Genomic DNA, 21,081 nt, shown 5'->3' on the forward strand with positions numbered 1-21,081 from the left:
TTGAATGACTCGAGCGTGTCCAGAGAAGGGCAACGGAGCTGGTGCAGGGTCTGGAGCACAGGTCGTACAAGGAGCGGCTGAGGGAACTGGGGGTGTTTAGTCTGGAGAAGAGGAGGCTGAGGGGAGACCTCATCGCCCTCTGCAGCTACCTGAGAGGAGGTTGCAGAGAGCTGGGGATGAGCCTCTTTAACCAAGTAACAAGCGATAGGACAAAAGAGTATGATCTCAAGTTGCACCAGGGAAGGTTTAGACTGGATATTAGGAAGCATTTCTTTACAGAAGGGGTTGTTAGGCGTTGGAATGGCTGCCCAGGGAGGTGGTGGAGTCCCCATCCCTGGAGGTGTTTCAGAGTCAGGTGGACATAGCGCTGAGGGATATGGTGTAGCTGGGAACTGTCAGTGTTAGGTTAATGGTTGGACTGGATGATCTTCAAGGTCTTTTCCAACCTAGACGATTCTGTGATTCTGTGGAGTGATGTATCCCAAACTCTCTAGGGAACAAGGGGTCATGAGACACAAGCAATGCTGAGGAGCCTGCTTGTGCCACCGATGGTCTGGACTGGGAGAACCAGGTCTTGGCAGCTCCAGGAAGAGGAGCTGGTGCCAAAAAGAAGGGTTTTAAAAAAACACAACAAACCCAAAACAATGGTCTGGGAAGAAGATGCTTAAGAGCTTGGCTGAAGGAAAGACCCTGGAAGTGAGGTCTCTGCAGGGAGACAAATGCCAGGACATGGCAAGGGCCCTCAGGCAATCCCAACATTATTAATACGCAGCTTTATGTCCCAGAGGAAGACAAAACCAAAACCATTTGACACATACAGACAAGAGAACAAAATAATTTTACATACTGTCACTGGTGGAAAAGAGTCTGGGCTCTAAAATTTTTTTTAAAACTTTATTTTTTTAGAAAAGGAATAAACTCTGCATGGTAGAGTGTACGGTGTATAATTTCAAAACAGAACAAGTGATATGGAATGGATTATTTTCCCGAACTATTTAAAGTTGAAAATCTAAAATCATTTGTAAATCAGCACTCATTACCATGTAAGACAAAGAAAAAAATAAACACGGTTTTTGTTTGGTACAGATTTCCTCTATCACTTCAGCCTGAATTTTCCCAGGGTTGGGGAGAAAAGGGGGGTAAATCCTGCCTCTTGTCCTAACCATAATTGTACTGACCAAGCTTTGTGCTCTGAGATCTAGCATCATATGGCTTTATATACGTTCCTAAGTGAACAGTGCAACATCATCACCATCTTAAGTGTTTATTCCACATTCAAACTGTAACTGAACATCACTCTGAAACCCTTTCCCACCCCCAAAACAACAACAATGAAAAGCAGAAAGTCTCCAGCAATCAGATTTCATCCCAGAAATCTGTGTAAACTGTAGATCAGGGTTGGGTAGCAGCACAGAAGACAAAAGATGTGACAGCATGATTCAATAGCGTCTCTAAAGACTACTGTAAGACTGTCATTCTTTAGTCTGCATCTTGCAATCACAATTTGCTTTTTCCCTGCAATACTATAAAGCAACATAAAAAAAAAAAAATTAGACTCAAAAAGCAAAAGGTAGAAGCCTTTACGGAAAGGTAAAGCTTCTGCTTAGCCTTGAGTGGTCGCTATTAGAAACCGATCTCTGCATCAGAAGCAAATCTTGAACATATATACATGATTTCAGCAGAAAGGGATGCAGCCAAGGATGGGAAACCCTCCTAACAGACCTGCAGACCATTTTGGCTTGTAGGTCAACACTACACCACTTTTTTGGGCTGAATAAACCAGCAGGGCAGCCATAGGCGTTAGGCGTGCTACAGGCTCTTGGCTCCTCTGTTTCTTGGCTGTGTGGGGGCCGGGAGGAGGAAGGAGCAGGAGTGCCAGTGAGGGCCCCCCTCCCATCGCTCCGCAGCCGGACGAGTGATGTGTGGGTTGCAGCAGTGTGGGGCGTTGCACTGGGGAGGTAAGGGCACACTTTTCTCTTTAACCCCTCCTCCCCAATCCTGTTGGAATGTATCTATATCAGTAATTAGATAAGTATTAACAGTAACTGTAAGCTAGCAGTCACCTTCCCCCTTAAAATGGAGGGAGAGCAACAGCATCAAATTCCCATTTGTCCTGACATGTCTAACCTTTCCAGAGCCTATAGAGCAATCATATGCAGGCGTTTTTCATACTAGAATTTGAAGGAGTCAAAGCTGATAACGAAACTGGATGTTCCCTGGCCTAACTGAAGGAAATAATAAAACTGATTAAAGTAAGAGCGGAAGAAAGTAAGCATTAGTGTGTTTACATACTCTGGTATGTCCCACTTCTCTACGCTCTGCTCACAAGCCCTTTCCATACTCTGAGCAAGCACTCCCAACCTTAGAGAGGTAAGGCTTCAGCTACAATCTCATGCTTGAGATTTTATTTTTTTTTAATAAATACCATAACTGTAAGTATTTGACTTCACCAGATCTGTGTGGGGCATGTCAAGGGCAAGGCTTGTTAAGTGAACCAGCACAGGAGAAGATTGGACAGGGGTGTAATCTCACAGGATAACAACAACTGAATGATGTCCATAAGCATGGCGCTAGCTTAGTGTGTATGTAGCACTGGGGAGCTCGGATGAAACCCTCCAGCTTTCTGGGTGTCCAGTCAGAACCAGGGAAGCTGCAAGAAGTTTTACTGTAAAACTCCAGTACTGAAATGTCTAAAGGAACTGGACCTTTAACTTCAGTGGGCACTGATTTTAGGTTTTGCACAGTCAATTCTAGTTAAAACCCAAAAACTTTAACGATAGCTGATGCCCCTACTGTTGGAGCCTTAAGACACCTGTTATACTGCCGAGCCCTACTCTTTTTTTTTTTTTTTTTTTAATAAAACACTGTTTTAAGATACAGCACAATAAATGTGCTTATTACGCACTCTAACATAGAGCACAGAAATACAACACTACAGAGTGCAAGTCTAACCATCTCCACAGTGGGAAAAGTGCGAAGGTTAAAAATATGCATGTGGCTTAACACAAGATATTTTTAAAAAACATGACATGGCAATCTCATACTAATGCTTTCATCACAAACATGACTGAAAACTCAAGGTCAGTTGCTGATCCTTCTCTTGTAGTAGCAGTACTGTAATCCTTTCAAAGGTACAATGTTGGAAAGATCAGAGAATAAAAAAAAAAAGTGTCCAAAAATGATCCCATTTACCGTTTTTCCAGTAGTTATGTTTTTCAAGAAGTAAACACGTAAGGTCACCTTGATCTTTGCCATTGGTAACTGATACACTCGGAAACAGCTAAGCCAACCACCTGGACTGAGATCAGTTCGGTGTTGCACACGCACACACACACGGATACACACACAAACACCCCACACGAAAAAGTGCACTTTCAATTGCTGATACAAAAATAGATTGGCACATTCTTTTTGACACAGTGAAGATATCTTCTTTAAAAGCTTTTTCACGTTAAGAAGTCCTCTTGGAAGATGCAGCAGGTCTGTAGAAAAAGCGCTATGAGAATGCACTCACGTGGGCTTCCAGGGTTTGTGTGATGGAGAGGGGTGGTCATGGAGGCTGACCTTCAAATTTTGCCTACTTTTATAGCTGTAGTCCCCACAGACAGGGGCAGTCGCCACCCAGTTTCAGAACATTAACCATTTACCAACAGCTCAGTCTTCACCTGTTTTGAGAAAGTAACAATACATAAATTTGTCAAAGCTGAGAGTCTTATCTCGACGCAGTGTTTCCTATATGTTGCTTGAAAAACTGTTTTGGGGAGAGAGTGAAGTGTTAGGAGTCTGATTTTGCATTTCCAGTAGTAACTGCGGCTCAGGAGAGCCAAGCGGGAAGTCAGGAGCCCCTTCCCCGCAGGGCAGCCAGCGCTAGGAGTTCTGCACCAAGCGTCTGTAGTGCGGCATCACTTCGTGCTCAGGAAGGTGGAGAGCAAACTCCAAGGCCACCAGCACCGGGAACTCGAAGGCAATCAGCTCTCGCCTGTTCAGCCGGAACTTCTCTTCCAGTTTCTGCAATGAAAGCCGTGAGGGGGGAAAAAAAAAAAAAAAAAGTCTTTGTGAATGAGAATTTGACTTTCTAGTGCTCTCTTACCGATGACATTATTCAAAACGTGTGCTGCTGTCATCAAACCTCTGCCTTGCTGGACATGCATGGCTCTAGGTTTAGAAAATGAGAACAGGATGAACTGGATGTACTGATTCCTTTCTGTGAAGGTGAACTTACAAAGCTCAGTGATGTGGGAAAGAAGCAAGTTGATAGCCATACTATTTCTGACATGTTTGTCATTTCACTCATTCCATCTCCAGCAGATATGTCTTCTAACTATCAGTGATTACCACTGCAGAAAGAGGAAACTCCTGGCTTCGTGCAAACATCAAAAATCAGTTGTGTAATGGAAGACACGCGTCTCATAAATGCCCACAAGCTTCCTGCACTGCTTGAAATCACTAATTTTCCTTTCAGCATTAAACTGGGTTAGGACACCCTATTGGAGAAATTATTTCTGCTACAATTAGATACATTTGATTACTAATTTTCCTTTCAGCATTAGACTGGGTTACGACACCCTATTGGGGAAATCATTTCTGCTACAATTAGATACATTTGATCTTAGTACCTCAGAAGCAGAAAGTGTCATCTGGCAAGGACTGTAAGAGAGTAATAGAAACTACTATCCTCAAGGGGGATGAGATGGGTTTCATAGTTGGCTTTCTGCTGTAACATACTAAACCTCCCATCTGCTCTGCTGTTTTCACTGAATTGGATGCTACAAGTAGGCAACCAGCTGTTCAGGGATACTTCCCCCCCACCTCTTATGATCTCCCTGGCTTCCTACTTCTCTGACCACTGGGTCTACTGAGAAGCTCAATGTGTCTTAAGGATGGACCAATGTTTTCAGGATAGCAAGAGAGGCCAGATCTTTCAACTCCCACTAGGTTGATTTTTTTTTTTCTGGTTATTCAGAGGGCTTTCTAACAAACTGTTGACCCAGCTCTGTGACTGTGGGAGAAGGGCATGAGTCCAGGCCTGCCCCCCAACCAAGTCTCCATGTTTCTTGAACTGAGCGAGTTGGCTGTAGCCTAGTACTCAGCTACCTGCCTAACTTTCTGTAGCATTAAATCAGATTGGTATCTCGGTGCTTGCAAAGGACTATGGAATAACACTCCCCTCTGTTAACTCTTTCGTATGGAGTAGGTGGAAGACTGAACACCTTACTCTACAAAAAAACAGTTGGGGGGAGGTGTTCTAATGGGAACACTTTTTTAGGTTTTCTTGCCCAAAAGCTTGAACTGTTGAAAAAAATAACAAGTTCGAGTCTATTAGACTCCCTCTGAAATTAGTATCTGCATTTACCTCCCAAAGGAGAGTCTTTATTGACACTGACAGCATAATTAAAAGCAAAATGAATTTCCTGATGGTTAACTTCTGACTTTTATTGACAGAATGGTGGTCAGACACTCCTCAAACCTCACAGTATCTGACACCAGGGTCTTCAATCACACCAAATGAGCTTCCCATGCCTCTGTAGTGAAATCAATCACATAAATGTATAACCAAAAAAGGTATTTAGCTGGCTGTACAGCTAGAAACCTAAAGAGTGTGACCACTGACAAGCAGGCTTACATAGACCAAACACTGGCACTTCATGTAGAAGGAACACTGGAAACCTATGGATACGTACATCTATAAGATGCTTGACTTCGTGTTTTCTGAGGTCACTGCCAATTTTGGCTGCTAAAAGAACACAGGCTCCAGCACAAAGCTTCCTATTCTGCTTGTTCAGCTTCCCCTTGAGAGCCAGCTTCTCAAAGTAGACAAAGGCCATGGCCACTGTGGGCTCTTCAAAACCACATTCTTCTTGAGCAAGCTTGCGCATTTCTCTCTTCAAGCTGAGTAAAGAGACCAGACAAGTATGCTGTGAACTGCATTTTAAAGCATTTCTCATTTCACCCTAAGAGTCACCCTTTCAGAGATTTCTGCTTAGTCAAATGGAGGAGAAAAAAAAACCCATAATTTACTGGGCAGATATCTTTATGCTCAGTTTTAGGGACACATTTCATTTTGACCTCGGCCTTCCCCCTCAGCAACTATAGAAGCAACTGAAAAGCTTTGACATTTTGAGCAACGATATTTCATCAGAGGTCTTAAGCTGCATACAATTTCTTTAGTAACAACAGCTTGATTGCCTGTGCTCTATACGCAGCTTTGCTGCTGGTTATGGTTGGTCAAATCTAAACCGACAATCTTCCCATGTACTGCACGATTACCTGGTTACAGAGCAACAGAGCTCAGTGTCCTTCTGGCCACTTTGGTCAAATGAAATTATTGCTACTTCACTGAAACAACACCTAGCCTGCTACGCTGGAAACAGTGATGAAATACTACAACTTTGCTGTGAAGCTGAACACTTGTTTTGCTTCTGGCTATGTTCTTTGGACAAAGCATTAAAGTCAGCCTTTCTCTTTCCTCAGTCTCTTTTTAAGTTAAGTGCCATGAGCTTGGAGAGCTTTTTGTGTTTTCTGGATTTTTTAGCATAGCGCATGCTCAGCTCACATTCTCATCCCATTAGATGCCCATTTGACACCTGACTGGTACCTGTTTGTTCATTCCCCTATCTTGTTTACTCAGTCCACTAATCAAAGCAATCATCTGACTTATTCTGCACCTCTGATGGCCACTGCTCCTGGAAGATCAATCAGTGCTGTGCTTCCCACCATGTCCAACAGCAATTGCACTGAAATGTGAGACAGCTGCATCATGTTGCAGCCTTAGCAAGCTTTGCAGTGTACCTTCTTATTTTACTGAGGGTTAACTTGATGTGAGGGAACTTCTCCTTAAAGGTCTCGTTCATGTCCTTCTTGAGATCTGATGGCTTCACGTAGTCTATGACTGTGGTCTGTAACACATGGTCAAGAAAGAATTTCTCTTTTAGTTTCTAACAAGCAAGATCTCTCAATTACCAAAAGCAAGGAATACCAAGTAAGTGCAGTCAGTCCCAATGCTTTCAGTCGAGGGGAAAATTCAGTCTGAATTAAGGCAACAATTTGTTTGTGACTGCTTTGTCTGAACAAGTGACCTGAAATCCGAGAAGATGGTTCGGTTCAGCACAAGCCCTGAACAACAAATACCTTATTAGGATCCTCCAAGTATCACTCAGAGTGAGTTTAAGCGAAACGTGGGTGGATAAAACCTAGCTGACAAGTCTTGTTAAACCAAAATAAATCATCACAATAACCGATTTGATGACCAGATTTTGTGTGCATGTCTCCATGCGGTTTTGAGAAATATTGTGAGTTTCTTTCAAAGCGATTCTTCAAAGGAACCGCTGATACAAATTCTTGAGTGCCATAGCATACATTTGTGATAAAACAGACAATTAGCCTACATGGCAGGTAATGCAATAGAGTGCAAGATAGTAATGCAGTCATAAGTAGACAGAAATACTGAGTTAAGATGACATTCATAGCGTACAGTCTTTTTCCTTTACAATGAGATTTTTATTGCTTTTTGTTAAAACCCTAAGAATTTCCCCAAGTAGCAGAGGGCCCTCCCAGCCAGTACTGCAAAGCCAGTGCCTGCAGCTATGGGTACGCAGCACTTCTCTCATTCCCTCAGTCTTTGTTCAGGTAGTATTTTGCCCAAATCCTCTGTCACCACTCACCTGGACAAAATCTATCATCTGAACAACAAATCAACCTCCATTTTGGGGATGTGCCAATTCTCTTCCGAGCCTTGGCTGTTTTACCCCTTGGACAGAAGCAGGGAAGAGTCCCAGCTTGGGCAGCCAGGGGACAATCTGGTTGCCAGGCATCCAGCTCCCGGCCAGCTTCAAGCACAGGCAGTGGGAGAGCAGCAATCTGCAGTGCAGTACACTCTCCTTCCAGCAAAATAATTTCTCCCTTCTAATTTCTGTTTATGGCTGACCTACATCATGGCAAAGAGCTGTTAATGCTAAACAGCAAGAGGTGGAAAGAGGCATGCAAAACACCTGTCGCATGTTATGCCTTTATAGACGATGGAGCCTCGCTGCACTATATCCTCATGAGAATCTAAATCAGCCAATAAGACTGACTGCATATGCTTGCAGGTTTTTTTCAAGAATTAAAATAGTATGAGGAGGAGAGAGCGTTGGCTCTCGAGAACAATTGGACAACTCTTGTTATCCAATCACTTTCTTGTCTGGATCTGAAGTGAGCATGAAGGGGAGCAAAACAAACCTAACTTTTCACACTTTATTTAGGAGATATGGTAGTGAAATAATGGATAATTATATGAATTTGAAAGAAAGTAGAGCATGTGTTTCCCCTGAATAGCACACAACAGTATTTGACATAAACATACTGTAATAGAGGAAAAAATCCAACTTCTTGCCATGGTGTGTTCTTATGGTCATACACACATTTTAAAATGTGGGCCATTCTGCTAGCTGATTTTCAGTGTGAGAAGCATTACCCGTCCAGATAAACTGCTCCCCACTATATCTTGGCAGGCAATTCTGCTGGGCACATCATGCACAACAGTTGCCTGCCATCCTAAGTATAAATGCTTGTGAGCCCCCTCCAACACAGTAACGTGTTGAGCACTAGTCTGAATTTTGCTCAGTAAAGGGGATAATTTATTAAGGAAATTCATTCCTATTAAGGAAACCTGCCAGTTATAAAAATCATCAAAAAGGAGAAAGCCACATCAACCCTCTTCAGCCACCCTTGCTACCCTGCAGGCATATGGATGAGCTCGAGCACAGGTCTGGGAAGACTCTGCAGTGCCATTGAGGTTACAAATACATATGCTGTCATGACACTGAGGCAGATAACGTGTTGCCATGCCTGAATAAAAGGAAGAGAGGAGAAGACAGGGAGAAGAAACCTTGCCCTGCCTGGGGTGGGAGGGAAAGGCTTCAACTGAATGTGTGGGTCTGCCTGATTTTAATCTTGCTGAGGTTGGGAGGATGTACGCATGCACCTGTGTGGCCGTGGCTCTTCGCTGCAGACAGCTTCTCATGTGCTTCATCTCACCTGGCAGGGCTAAGCCCCCCAAGGCAGAAGAATTAAGATCTCACCAATTATTCCTCTCCTTTCTTTCCCTGGGATGTTGCTGCCTGCCTGCCTAGTCCTTGGTTTTGTTGCCAGAGGATCATCAGCAAGTTGGGTGCTTCTGACACACAGATGCGCTGGGATTTTTATGTGTTATTAAGAGAGTTCCTCTTAGTACTGCTCTAAGAGGACTACTGAAACAAGCCACATATCATAATTTAGACCAGTGCCATCTGCTACTCAACGTACAGAAACATTGGTCCATGCAGCTCTTTATTTACAGGGTCCCGAGACACTGAGTGCGTAAAGGTTATCTGTTAAATCCAAAGATGATTTTAGTTACTACCAGCATTTTCTGGTTGTCTTGAGCAATCCTAGAAAGAGTGAGCTCAGTGTTACTGTGTAAAAGCTACATGACACCTTATTTCATGCTTCACTGCAAACCTAACCGCCTGTTGTTTGCTCTCCATTACCACAGAGCTCCTTAGTTTTATCTTAATTATCTCCCTCAAAGTGATCATAGGTTTTTCTGGCAGACTTGCATTTGGCTCTCTCCAGGTAATCATCTTCCCTTGCACAGACGAGGATGCAATCACACACGAACCTCATGTGGACGACAGAAACCACTTGGCAGCAGAAAGGGCACAGCAACCAAGGGAAGGGGCTGTCCATCCTCTGGACTCAGCTGAAAAGCTGCACAGAAATTATGCCAGACAGCAAGTTTCAGTTGCTTTCACCTCTAACAAGTAGGTGCCAGCACAGGGGGTGACTGCCTAGAGGGGGAGCGAGCCCTAGGCTCTGCCCCACATCAGCAGCAGGGCTGTGTCCCCAGGACACACCTTTCTCCACAGCTGCTCTCCACACACCATCTAGTTTTACCTGGGATGCCAGCCTGTGGGAGATTTGTCAGAATTCAGCTAAATTCTCTTCAGAAGGAGAAAAAAATTTTTCTTAAAATTTTAGTTAAAGCAAAACAGAGACTTGAGAATAAGCAGACGGCTTAAAACCAAAAATGGTAAAGAGGTGCAGCTATTTTTAAACACAGAGATTTGTCAATTTTTGTCCCGTTGATAGGAATCTCCCCCCCAACTCCACATACTGCTGTTTCCTGTGAGACAACAGTCTCTATGATATAAATCACAATAATGAAATCCAGATGAAAGCTGGTGTGTGCTGGTTTTGATTCATGTAACAGGATAACAGCAGCATGTTTGAACACACTGGGTCTAAGGCAGCTGTCTCATCTTGTCAGTGCCATGCTGGAGAGCTCAGCTAACTGCCCTTATTCTCAAGAAAAGGAATTGTGCAACTCTTTTTCTTTTTTCTCCCTTGATTTTTTGTTTGTAGCTGCTACAGAAGCCCAGCTTTGTTTGAGCAGTGGGATGCTGTTTCCCTATAGAAATGAGTGCACGTGGGACCTGCACCAGACAGGCAGGCAGCAAAAGAAAAAAAAAATAAAATCTGTTGACAGGTAATTTAAAAGCAATGCTGAATTACTGTCTTGAGTGACTGAATCAGTTAGCCATTCTGTTTCTGAGCCAGCATGTGAGCACCCTTCTCACTGTCACACCATGGCTGGGGCACAGCACTCATGAGACTACATAGAAATCCAGTTCCTGACCCCACTCCTGCCCAGGGCACCTCCTGCACCCTGTGAACGACTCAACATTGAGCAGCAATCCCCCGTCGATGCCCCTGCCCACGAGGGATGGAGCAGAGGAAACCTCTAGGGTGGCCCAGTGACCCACAAGGACCATCTGGGATCTGACTTGGGAGAGCCCTGACCTAACGTCATTCTTCTCTGCCTGATCTCTGCTCAGTGTTTACACTTCTCTGTTTTCGGCCATTTCATTGAGTTTGAGCTACCCGTGAGCCCCAGACAAAGCTGCCATGTTGAAGAGAAGACATGACTGTAAACATCATGGATTTTTGTCTGGCTGGAACAATTCCGGTACTGCCTGTGTATAAGCAATGTTCAACACCAATGCCCCAAATTTTATGAAGAGTTTGCAAATATTTCCCTAAAAGGAGCACAGTGTTTTTCTGTCCAAACATGCTTTCTTATACATAATGTTATTCCCTACCAGGCAGGCACTCTACACTCCCAGGGCTGTCAGACACACGAGAAAGGAAATGAGAACTACCAAACTGTCTCTCTCATACTCTAATCTCAAATGTTTGTAACTTCTGTCATCCAGAAATGTCTGTCTTGTTTCTCACAGCTTATTTGCACAAAACACATTTCACTTCAGTATTCAGCAACACTCCTTTGTGAGCTCTGTTCACATTCTCTGTACACAAATCTGTGTATGTATATTTTAGTTTTGTGATGGGAGTTGCACAAGACAAATGAAAGCCTTGATATATGGTAGCTGACAGATGCCTGGACAACATGATGAATGCTTCAGCCGAAGTCTGTACTCTGCACACTTTTTGCATGGCTGGCAGTTTTGAACTTGGAGGTTAGCTTGTGTGTTATTCACAAGTGTTTTCAAGCAGCTGCTTTCTCATAGGAAAGCTGTATATATAGTTTCATAAATATGGGAGGAGGGAGGATGCCTGAAATGGTTGGGAAGACTGGCAAGATGAAATATTGTTGAAAATAAATCCTACTTTGGCACTCTACCAGTAAAAGATGATCTAGCTTTGGATGCCTCTGTCTCCCACTTAAGAAGGATAAAATCAGAATAAAATAGGTAAATAAAATGAAAGATATATGATAGGCTGTCTTCTGTTTCATAACTGTGTACACCTGATAAATCTACTTCACAGAAAGCAGACAGAAGACTGATACCTTTAACAGATTTTCGGTAGGTCAATAAGAAGTTCTCAGCCACGTAACAAATGAAAAGAAGTCAATGACTGCACTGCCTGCCTACCTTAATGCAGACCATAGGTGACCAGCTATGTAGCTATAAACTGTCAATAACCTAGTTCATATACTTATGGCTGAAGACGCATGTGTATGGGAAATTCTGATAGCAGAGGCTTAAAACAGTGATGGAAAACAGGAGTGATTCCTTATTTATAATTAAAAAACAAAAAAGACAAGGAAGTCTGAAAGATGTTTCTGTTGTTAGAAAGTTATTGACATTCAAGGATCTTAAACCAAAAGATTTCTAATTTCACAAAGCAAATTATTTCAAAACTGCCTCTTTGAATTAAATTACGTGGAAGGGTGCCAGTTTATTTTATACAGTTAACATATTGGAATAATTCTCAATTAATACAGCCCGACATAGTTACAAAATTGTTGCTTATTGGAGTCTCAGCCAAATAAAGCATCAAATGCATAGAGCACAGCATTTAAATATGAATATACACCACCACTGCGATCCTCTGTTCCCTGAGACTTTTGGATACAAGGTCAGCAGCTGATAAAAAAGCACTCTCGAGATGCTTAATTTACAACCACGGAAGCGCCTTGAAGAATAGGGTGACAGCACCGAAGGACACTGGCTGTAGGGGAGTACTCCTGACCTTGATGCTCCTTGTGAAAGACAGAACAGGGAAGTGAGAGACGGAATGTGCTATATCATTCATCATGCCAGGCTTTTGTTAGACTCAATGGCCAGGCCAGCAAGCAGTTCTAATTTTATAATCACACTGGAGAACTCATATTTGATAATATTTAATAATAAAAGCCTGGCTGTGCTCAACACTAGTGCGGCACCTGGCAAATGCAGGCTGACAGTCAGCCTGCTGCAGGAGCACTGCAGACTTTTGCGACATGCTTTTTTATTAGTGGTGTAGAGATGTCAATTTGTTTTTACATAATTAAACCAATCTACTGAAATTGTAGTTAAGTACCCAAACCAATTTCCAAGTGAATCCCTTGGACATGGATAGATGGATATTGCAGGGATGTTATTACAGAAGGGTCACCCAAAGTCAAGATGCTTCTGATCTGGGCTTTTCTTCTTTTGCTGCAAATTTTGGCAGCATACAGCAGCCGGCTAACACGCTCCTGTGTTTCTGTGTTACCAACAAAAGCAGAATTGCAGGGTCAACCTCATGCCTGTTGCAGAGTGAGTTTTCTTCTTCTGCATGGAAGGAGTTTGTTTCTGCTGGCAAGAATGCAGGGAGGCCAGGGAGACACCGACAAGTCTGGATGTATGCTGGTTGACATAAGACTCTAGCAAAGAAATTACTGCTTTGTCTTGTAGATAAAGTTCCTATTCTAGAGAGATTTAAGAATCTGCAAGAATTCCTGCTTTAGCATTATCAGCCAGGAAGACATCTGTTAACCATGACATGATGTTTCCCTCCTCCCCCACCCCCCAGCATGAAGTTTTTCTACCTCTTACTGTTTATATTGCAGCAGAGATTGTAGACTCTCCTACAAGATAACACAAAGCAAAATAATTTCTCCGGGTTATACCAGAATTAAATATGACTAATATAATTAATAGAAGCCATAGAGTTTGTGACAGGAAAGTACTGAAGCTGCTTTTTCAGAATTGTCCCCTGACAGGCTGTTCATGGGTACTACTTTTAGAAATGCAACAGGGAAGTGTATACTCTTTCAAGCCAGGAACTTCACTGCAAAAAAAAGACCAAACTGAAAGCACTTCTCCTTCCTCACAGCTATTTTCAAGAAGGAATCTCAGTTACTCCTTGGAAACAGCTGAGGACTCGCAGTTAAAAATCCTCTGCAAGTCAGGACTAATTCAGCTCTGTAAAATTACAAGACTATAAAGTCAATGTCGGTGATGATAAACTCAGGCTCCACAAAAATGGAGGGAACTGCCTGTCGAGTGCTCACTGCATGTATTTCAAAGTAAAATCCAATCCAGACCACACATTTTGTCTGTCTTATGCCTTGGGATCAACCTGCAGTGTTTCCTGATGCAGCATTCACACAGACCTCAACAAGAGTTTTAGCAGTGGAGAAATCCTGGCCTGCAAAGCATGAGCCAGGCTCCTAGAAGTAATATCAGTGCATGAGCTCTACCCCACAGTCAGCATTGCAGCCCAGCATCCAGCCTCGCTTATCCATAACAGCCACGTGGTTACACACCTCTCGCACACCTTCCTCCATCATTAATTGCTCTGACATCTGTAAGGAGGGCGGGGGGGATGTCTACAAGCTTGCAGCTGCCAAGCGTTAATGTTAAACGCTGGCCAAGTAACAAAACTTTAATTACAAGCTGCAGCTCTCCACACACAACAAAATGTTCAGCGCTGACATCAGAGCTGCTCTCAGCTGCTCCGGCACTTACGAGAGGCAGTAATTACAGCTATATTCTGCTCAGGACCAGAGACTGGTTTCAATCTGTGTATAGCAGCTCTACAGCTCCGCGGTCATTTGGCAGAGGTCTGTCACTACCGCGATGGCTGTGCATGGTCAGGAAAAAAACACAGGTTTCTTGCTGGCCTCAGACTGCAATTTACTTTAATTGCAGCATACGCCGATTTTTATATTTGGGGAAGAAAATGACTTGAAATTACAGCCTATTACACTCCTTTTCACACCGATGTGAACTGCAGGGAGGGGGAACAGTAGCTGAGTCAGGAAAGTCTAATATGGATGCGAGTAAAGTCTCCTACATAGTCAATATGGCGCTATATTCACCAGTGCAATGCACAAGCCCTCCTTATCCACAGCCCAAATTGCAAAATCTTGTTTAACCTGTAAGCTCCCAGGACATGCTGGCACTACCTTTTCTCTCTTCTCTCAAATGAAGGAAGCATCAGCCCCTCGTGAAATCTCTCAGCTGAGCACTAAAGAAAAACCACCTTCGGCTTCTTGCAGAGCTGTGTGGCTCCCGCATGGCATCACAGCTATGCTGCTTTGACCAGGGGCAAGCAAAATCCTTGAACAAGAGAGCTCTCGGCAAGCACCTTTGATTCCCGCCAACAAAAGAAACACAGCACTTAATGCCCTTCAGCCCATTCTTAGACTGGTGCCTGGCTTCAGAGAGGGAGACAGGAGTGTTACAGACCATCGGACAGTGCTGAAGAAGTGACGCCTGGAAGGCAAATTCAGGCAAAAACCCCCAGAATGTTAAATCAAGACATTTTTCTAGACACAGCAGTAATTAACCCCTAGAGAAAATGAAAAAGCAGGGAGACCCCATCAATGCAGATATATTCCAGACCAACAATGACACCAATTTTAACAATTTCCCTTGAAGTCCATTTTTCAAAGTATCTAGTCATACCTCTGTCACAGTGTGTACTGGGTTTGTGTGGCAAGGTTTTGGTCGCAGGCGGGGCTACAGGGGTGGCTTCTGTGAGAAGCTGCTGGAAGCTTCCCCCATGTCCAATAGAGCCAACACCAGCCAGCTCCAAGATGGACCTGCTGCTAGTCAATGCTGAGCCCATCAGCGATGGTAGTAGCGCCTCTATGAGAACATATTTAAGAAGGGGAAAAAACTGTGCAGAACAATAGCCTGGACACAGGACTGAGAATATGTGAGACGGACAACTCTGCAGACACCAAGGTCAGTGAAGGAGGATAGGAAGGAGGTGCTTCAGGCACCAGAGCAGAGGTTCCCCTGCAGCCCCTGGTGCAGCCCATGGTGGGACAGGCTGTGCCCCTGCACCCGTGGAGGTGAACGGTGGAGCAGAATCCACCTGCAACCCGTGGAGGACCCCACGCCAGAGGAGGTGGATGTGCCTGAAGGAGGCTGTGACCCCTGGGAAGCCCACGCTGGAGCAGGCTCCTGGCAGGACCTGTGGACCCATGGGGAGAGGAGCCCACGCTGGAGCAGGTTTGCTGCAGGACTTGTGACCTCATGGGGGACCCACACTGGAGCAGGGAAAGAATGTGAGGAGTCCTCCCCCTGAGGAGGGAGCAGTGGCAAAAACAACATGTGATGAACTGACACAAGCCCCATTCCCTGTCCCTCTGCACTGCTCGGGGAGAGGAGGTAGAGAAATTGCTAGTAAAGTCAAGCCTGGGAAGAAGGGAGGAGTGGGGGGAAGGTGTTTTGAGATTTGTTTTATTTCTCATTACCCTACTCTGATTTGATTGGCAATAAATTAAGTTACTTTTTCCAAGTTGAGACTATTTTGCCCATGACAGTTAACTGGTGAATGATCTCCCTATCCTTATCCCAACCCATGAATCATTTGATACGTTCTCCCTCCCTTGTCCAGCTGAGGAGGGGGGAGTGATAGAGCCGCTTTGGTGGGCACCTGGCAACCAGCCAAGGTCAACCCATCACACAGTGGAAATCCTCAGTCAGCTCCTTTTTGCAATGAAAGTACAAATACGGACCTCAAAAAAGCTGTGGTTAACCAGCATTATAGAAAGAAGGGCATTGAACACCCACTCCTGAGCAGAGACTTCCCCTGAAGGACGCTATTCTGGCTGCCCTACTTTGACTCACTCAACCATCTCAACACCAAGTTGAAAAACAATCAAAGATCTCGGGTGACTGTAGAGGACTCAGATTGTCTGGCACAAATTTTCAGCCTGAGGAAGGTTAGAAACACAACCACGACTGCTAAAGCTATATTCACTTTGGATGCTGGTTAACATCATCTTTCTCTTTGAGGGAAGACAGTTCCCTGTCCATGACAATAACCAGATCAAAACTTAACAAATATTTTCCCACCCAGATGTAGCTGCCATAAAATGTTGATACTTTGTGGGTTGGCAGCCAAAAAATAACTTGCCAACCCTAAAAGTAAAGCTGGCTGAAAGTAATCAGAGGACATACTGGACATCCCATTTGAAAATTTAGCACAAACACAGCATCAGAGCTCTATTAAGCCTCTCTGTGCAACAGGCAGAACACTCCTGCCAGCAAGAAGATAAGCTTCAAGCTACATGAAACATTTAAAATCCATTTGTTTTGAAGAAGGAGCACCCAAGACCCCTATTATCAAATAAAGATCAGGGGGGCAGAAGATTAACTCTAGCTTTACATACATTAGCAGTTTCTTAAATACTATCTGCTGTTCCAAGTGAAGTGAGGACATGGACAACACTTCAGACTTCAGCATTTCAAATTCTATCCTATTTGTACATAGATAAGAGTATTAGGTCACCACTTCCGAAAGAAAAAGGTTTTCCCTGCTCCCTGCGGATGTATAATTCAGACAAATACATGCTCACATGCATACAACAGCACTGCATCTTGCAACAGTCCTGCCAAAATAGTCTACAGACTTGGTGCAACTGAAAAAAGGCTACAGAAGCCTGTCACCACAGAAAACACTGAGTTAGAGCACAGATCAAGGAACAGTTATGTGTCTGTATAGTTATGGGTTTGGATATAGTGGGAAATACCCAGGCTCTGCTCATAGTTGCTGAAATTAAAAGAAGGACTACCCCATGGTGAAATAAATACCTGGGAAACAAAGGTAGACACCAAAGTGCTTTTTCGAGGAGTCAACGATAAGCATCAAAACACAATGCAGCTTCATGACTTCAGAAAAACCCTAATGGGCATCCCTCCTATTTTGTAACAGATGCCAATTAGAGGATGTATAAATTTTCCTCTGAATGCAAGAGAATGAACACATTGTTCGAACAGGTCTTTCATCTAAAGCGTTTATGAAATACAGTGGTAATAAAAGCGTTTACTTTTGTAATACCTCCACGAGTTTGTTTTTACATGTCCTGGTAAGTAACTGTCATGTAGAACAAAGCATTCCAAACAGCTGTTATTGGTAGATTAAAAATAATAATAATCTTCTTAAAATACAGCCAAATGTAACCTCAATCTTCAAAATACTGTTACCAAAATTTATCTGTGCTACACCTAATTTTGCATATCACTTACCATATACGAAGGAAATATTAAAACCCGCTTATGTTTGCCACATGGCCATTGGGGATCATCTAAAAGATTTGGGTCATATTCAACAAAGTCTCCCAGGTCGCTACCTATAAAACATTGGTAAATACAAGAAAGGATTTCATTACACCAAGAAATCTCTGGATTTATCAGAAGTGGCAAATAAGTTCACAGATAACGCACAAGATGATCTTCAGGCAAGATTTTTGAAAGAGTTGAAATATTTCTCTAAATCTTGAAAATTTTAAGTATTTCAATACTAACACAATTTGCAAAGATACAGAGGACCTACAGCTTATGAATTACCTGTTAAATGTGAATTTAGGGCTTAGAGAACTGCAGAATTATATAAAACTCCACAATGACTTTTATTCCCGGCAGCAAGTTTTCATCTGTTTATGCAATGTTTTGACTTGTTTCATTTAACATGCCAAAATATCTTAAGCATAGAGTGCTTTGGCTTATGTTTTGTGCCTCGTTTTGTAAACATAGCCCTTCTCCAGTCTAATAAAGGTCACAAGTATGATTTACACCTTCAGCTTATGACTACCATGTTGCCACTGTAAATTTTCCATAGCAAAGGAAGCTTAAGGATGAGCCGGATGCAGGAGAAAAAAACAGTGCCAGTGACAGGAGGAGCCACGTCAAGTGCCATCAGGGGCTGTCAATATGACTAGCGGTCTTGTTTACTTAACCTTCCATCAACCATAAGCCAACTTTGCTAAACAAACAGCTGTGTTTCACCCACAATATGAGACTGTATTTTGCTTATTTTAAGCAAAGAAGGGGGCTAAAATACGATATATATCTGTCCTTCACAATAACTTCCTATCACCAGGGCTCCTAAGGATATTAAAACAAGCTTCTTACCTGCATCAATGCTCCCCTGGGTGCTGTTAGCTCTTGCCAAAGAAAGGCTACGATGGCTTGCATTGCGAAATTGGGAGAAGGATGAGGTGGAGTCTATCGTGTTTCTCCGAGTTCCCAGAGCATTGGTGGGAAATAGGAACTGTGTATAAGAAACCGTCTAAAAAGAAGGTCAGAATGGACAGACAGTTACTCCCAGCCCGGCTTGGCCGCAGCAGGATGCCTTTGGTACATCCCAATTGGAAGCAAGGGAAGCCAAATTAGCAGAGGATTTTCTGGATTTAATAGTTAGGCACAGATGAATAAACACCAGTCACCTACATTTGCTTCAGTGCAGTCAGATTATCCATGCAAAAAAAGCTTTTGCAAAGGCATTAGTTCTTCAACAAAACAAAACCACAAACACATACACACAAGCTCTAATACACTGGATTTCCAAAATCCTCCTCAAGGGTCAGATTTAAAAATATGTCAGTTTGGTTGGTTTTTTTTCAGTGGGCCTTCTCTGTAGCAGATTTCAGCTGTTTCTTTACTAAAACAGCATCATCTGTAGGGGTCCCTCAGCACAGAGCTACCAGAGGCAAATCACTTGAACACTGCTAAACTTAAGCACTTTGTCTGGTATTTTTCTCCTTTAGGATTTTCTCTGGCAGTCTTACTGGTGTTTTGAGTTCCAGTTTATAGCAATGTTGTGGAAGACCATTTACTACCGCCCAACATGGACTAAGTGTGAATGAAAATCTTGTGACAAAACTATTTTTAGAGCATACTGATTCTCTGCTTGTACTCTAGGCCAGGAATAAGCTATGCCTTGCTTCTTGTAGGTTTATTTTCCAAAAATAACATTATATCGAAAAAAAAAAAGCGTCTCAGATGCTATACTGGTTTACGAGGAGGTCAGAACAGGTATCAAACAAAACATATGAGCTTTCATTTATTTATAAACAGACAGACTGTCCTCAGGAATTTACAGCCTGTGGTCTGGCCTGACACCTGGTTAAGTGAGCACACCATGTGTAGCAGCATTGACTTAGGGTCTTTAAATCCATATACGACAGCAGACTGGGTAAACTGAACGGTAAAAAGTAAATCAGGCTTTCAGCAAAAAATGTTTTCATTTGTGATTAAAATTGTCTCTCCTCTATGTATTCATTTAAAACAGATCACTTCCTCTAAAGATTTGTAATTACTTATTCTATTCAAGAGAATGTACTCTTGGATTTTGAAATACTCATCATATTTCTACTAATGAATTCGTGCTCTTTAGAAAAATAACCTGTTAGGCAAAATATATTAAATAAAATTGAGAGCAAACAGAATTACAGCTTACAACTCTCACCATAAATTAGTTTCAAGCCCCTGACAACATACTCTGCAGTGATACCTCCTGCTAGAGCTAGGGGAAGGCTGATCAATTCAGTAATGCTTTACAGGCTCAGAAGCTGCCAGAGGCAAATTTTTTCAAGGAGACAGAGTTGTTTGCATTGACACCTTGGGCTTTCCTCCTGAATTTCTGCTAAGCTAATTTAAAATTTGCACATACTGTGCTTCAACTACTGTGTTACACTGCATGTTATAATTTGTTTATATTTGTGCTTGTCATTACTTAAGCCATTTTTTCCCTTATTACGTAAAAACTAAGGGAGTAGGAACTGAAGCATCCCCACCTTCCCATCCGCTCCGAGCTCCACACCTTCAAGACCAATTATCTCTTTCAGACACACCCCGGTAGAATGGCACTGGCGTCCACCGTCCAGCTTCATATCCCTGGGAAACAGAAACCAGAACAGAAACAGCTCTTAATACACACACCTTGCTCATCTTCCACCACCCAATGCTGAAATAAGGTAGCAGCATTAATCCAAACATGCCAAGACAAAGCACAGACCAGTCAACTTTTCCTGCAGGCAGCACTTGTGTTGTCTAAAATACATTACAGAGAAAACCCTCACCTTGTTCCAGGTTGCACCTCACACCCCACCTATGGTGCAGAGCAAGGTTCCCCATCATTGGGTGCCTCTGACAGAAGTTGGCACTGGGAAGGAACTGGAAGTCATATACTCTTTGCCTGAACACTCGGACTGCCCCGTATCCAGCAGAGTACATACCCACATCGCCCTATGCCATCAGACAGGGGTAATTGCCCCTGAAAGCCTCTGGGAGGGATTCCAGCTCCTCCAAGTGCAGGAGAGTGTCCAAAGTCCAGTGACCCTCCTGCTGGAGGCCATCAGGAAAAACCCAGCTCTCCAATAAGGATGGAAACTTGGGAGACCTACTTGAGAAGGACTGCCCCACTCGGCATTTTACACCTGGAGGTAAATAAGATGCCTGAGACAACCAGTATGTACTCCATGCTTTAGCCTCACAATCAAAACGTGACTGAAGGTAAAAAAGACTATAAGCAAATTTGTGCTCTGCAAATGACAGC

General features: G+C 43.2%; 1 protein-coding gene across 1 annotated transcript in view; it reads right to left on the reverse strand.

The window, feature by feature from the left end:
* Window positions 1-593: 593 nt before the first annotated feature.
* The window catches only part of CABLES1 (Cdk5 and Abl enzyme substrate 1), a 76,417-nt gene continuing 55,929 nt past the window's right edge, over window positions 594-21,081 (reverse strand). The window contains exons 5-10 of the mRNA XM_074899092.1: window positions 20,321-20,420; window positions 18,657-18,813; window positions 17,772-17,875; window positions 6,790-6,896; window positions 5,682-5,889; window positions 594-4,008 (exon numbers count right to left, since the gene is read on the reverse strand). Of these exons, the coding sequence (XP_074755193.1) occupies window positions 3,868-4,008; window positions 5,682-5,889; window positions 6,790-6,896; window positions 17,772-17,875; window positions 18,657-18,813; window positions 20,321-20,420 (817 nt within the window). The 3' untranslated portion in view covers window positions 594-3,867. The remainder of the gene's footprint in view (window positions 4,009-5,681; window positions 5,890-6,789; window positions 6,897-17,771; window positions 17,876-18,656; window positions 18,814-20,320; window positions 20,421-21,081) is intronic.

Source organism: Athene noctua, chromosome 2 (genome assembly GCF_965140245.1).
Source record: "Athene noctua chromosome 2, bAthNoc1.hap1.1, whole genome shotgun sequence".
Taxonomy (NCBI): Eukaryota; Metazoa; Chordata; class Aves; order Strigiformes; family Strigidae; genus Athene; species Athene noctua.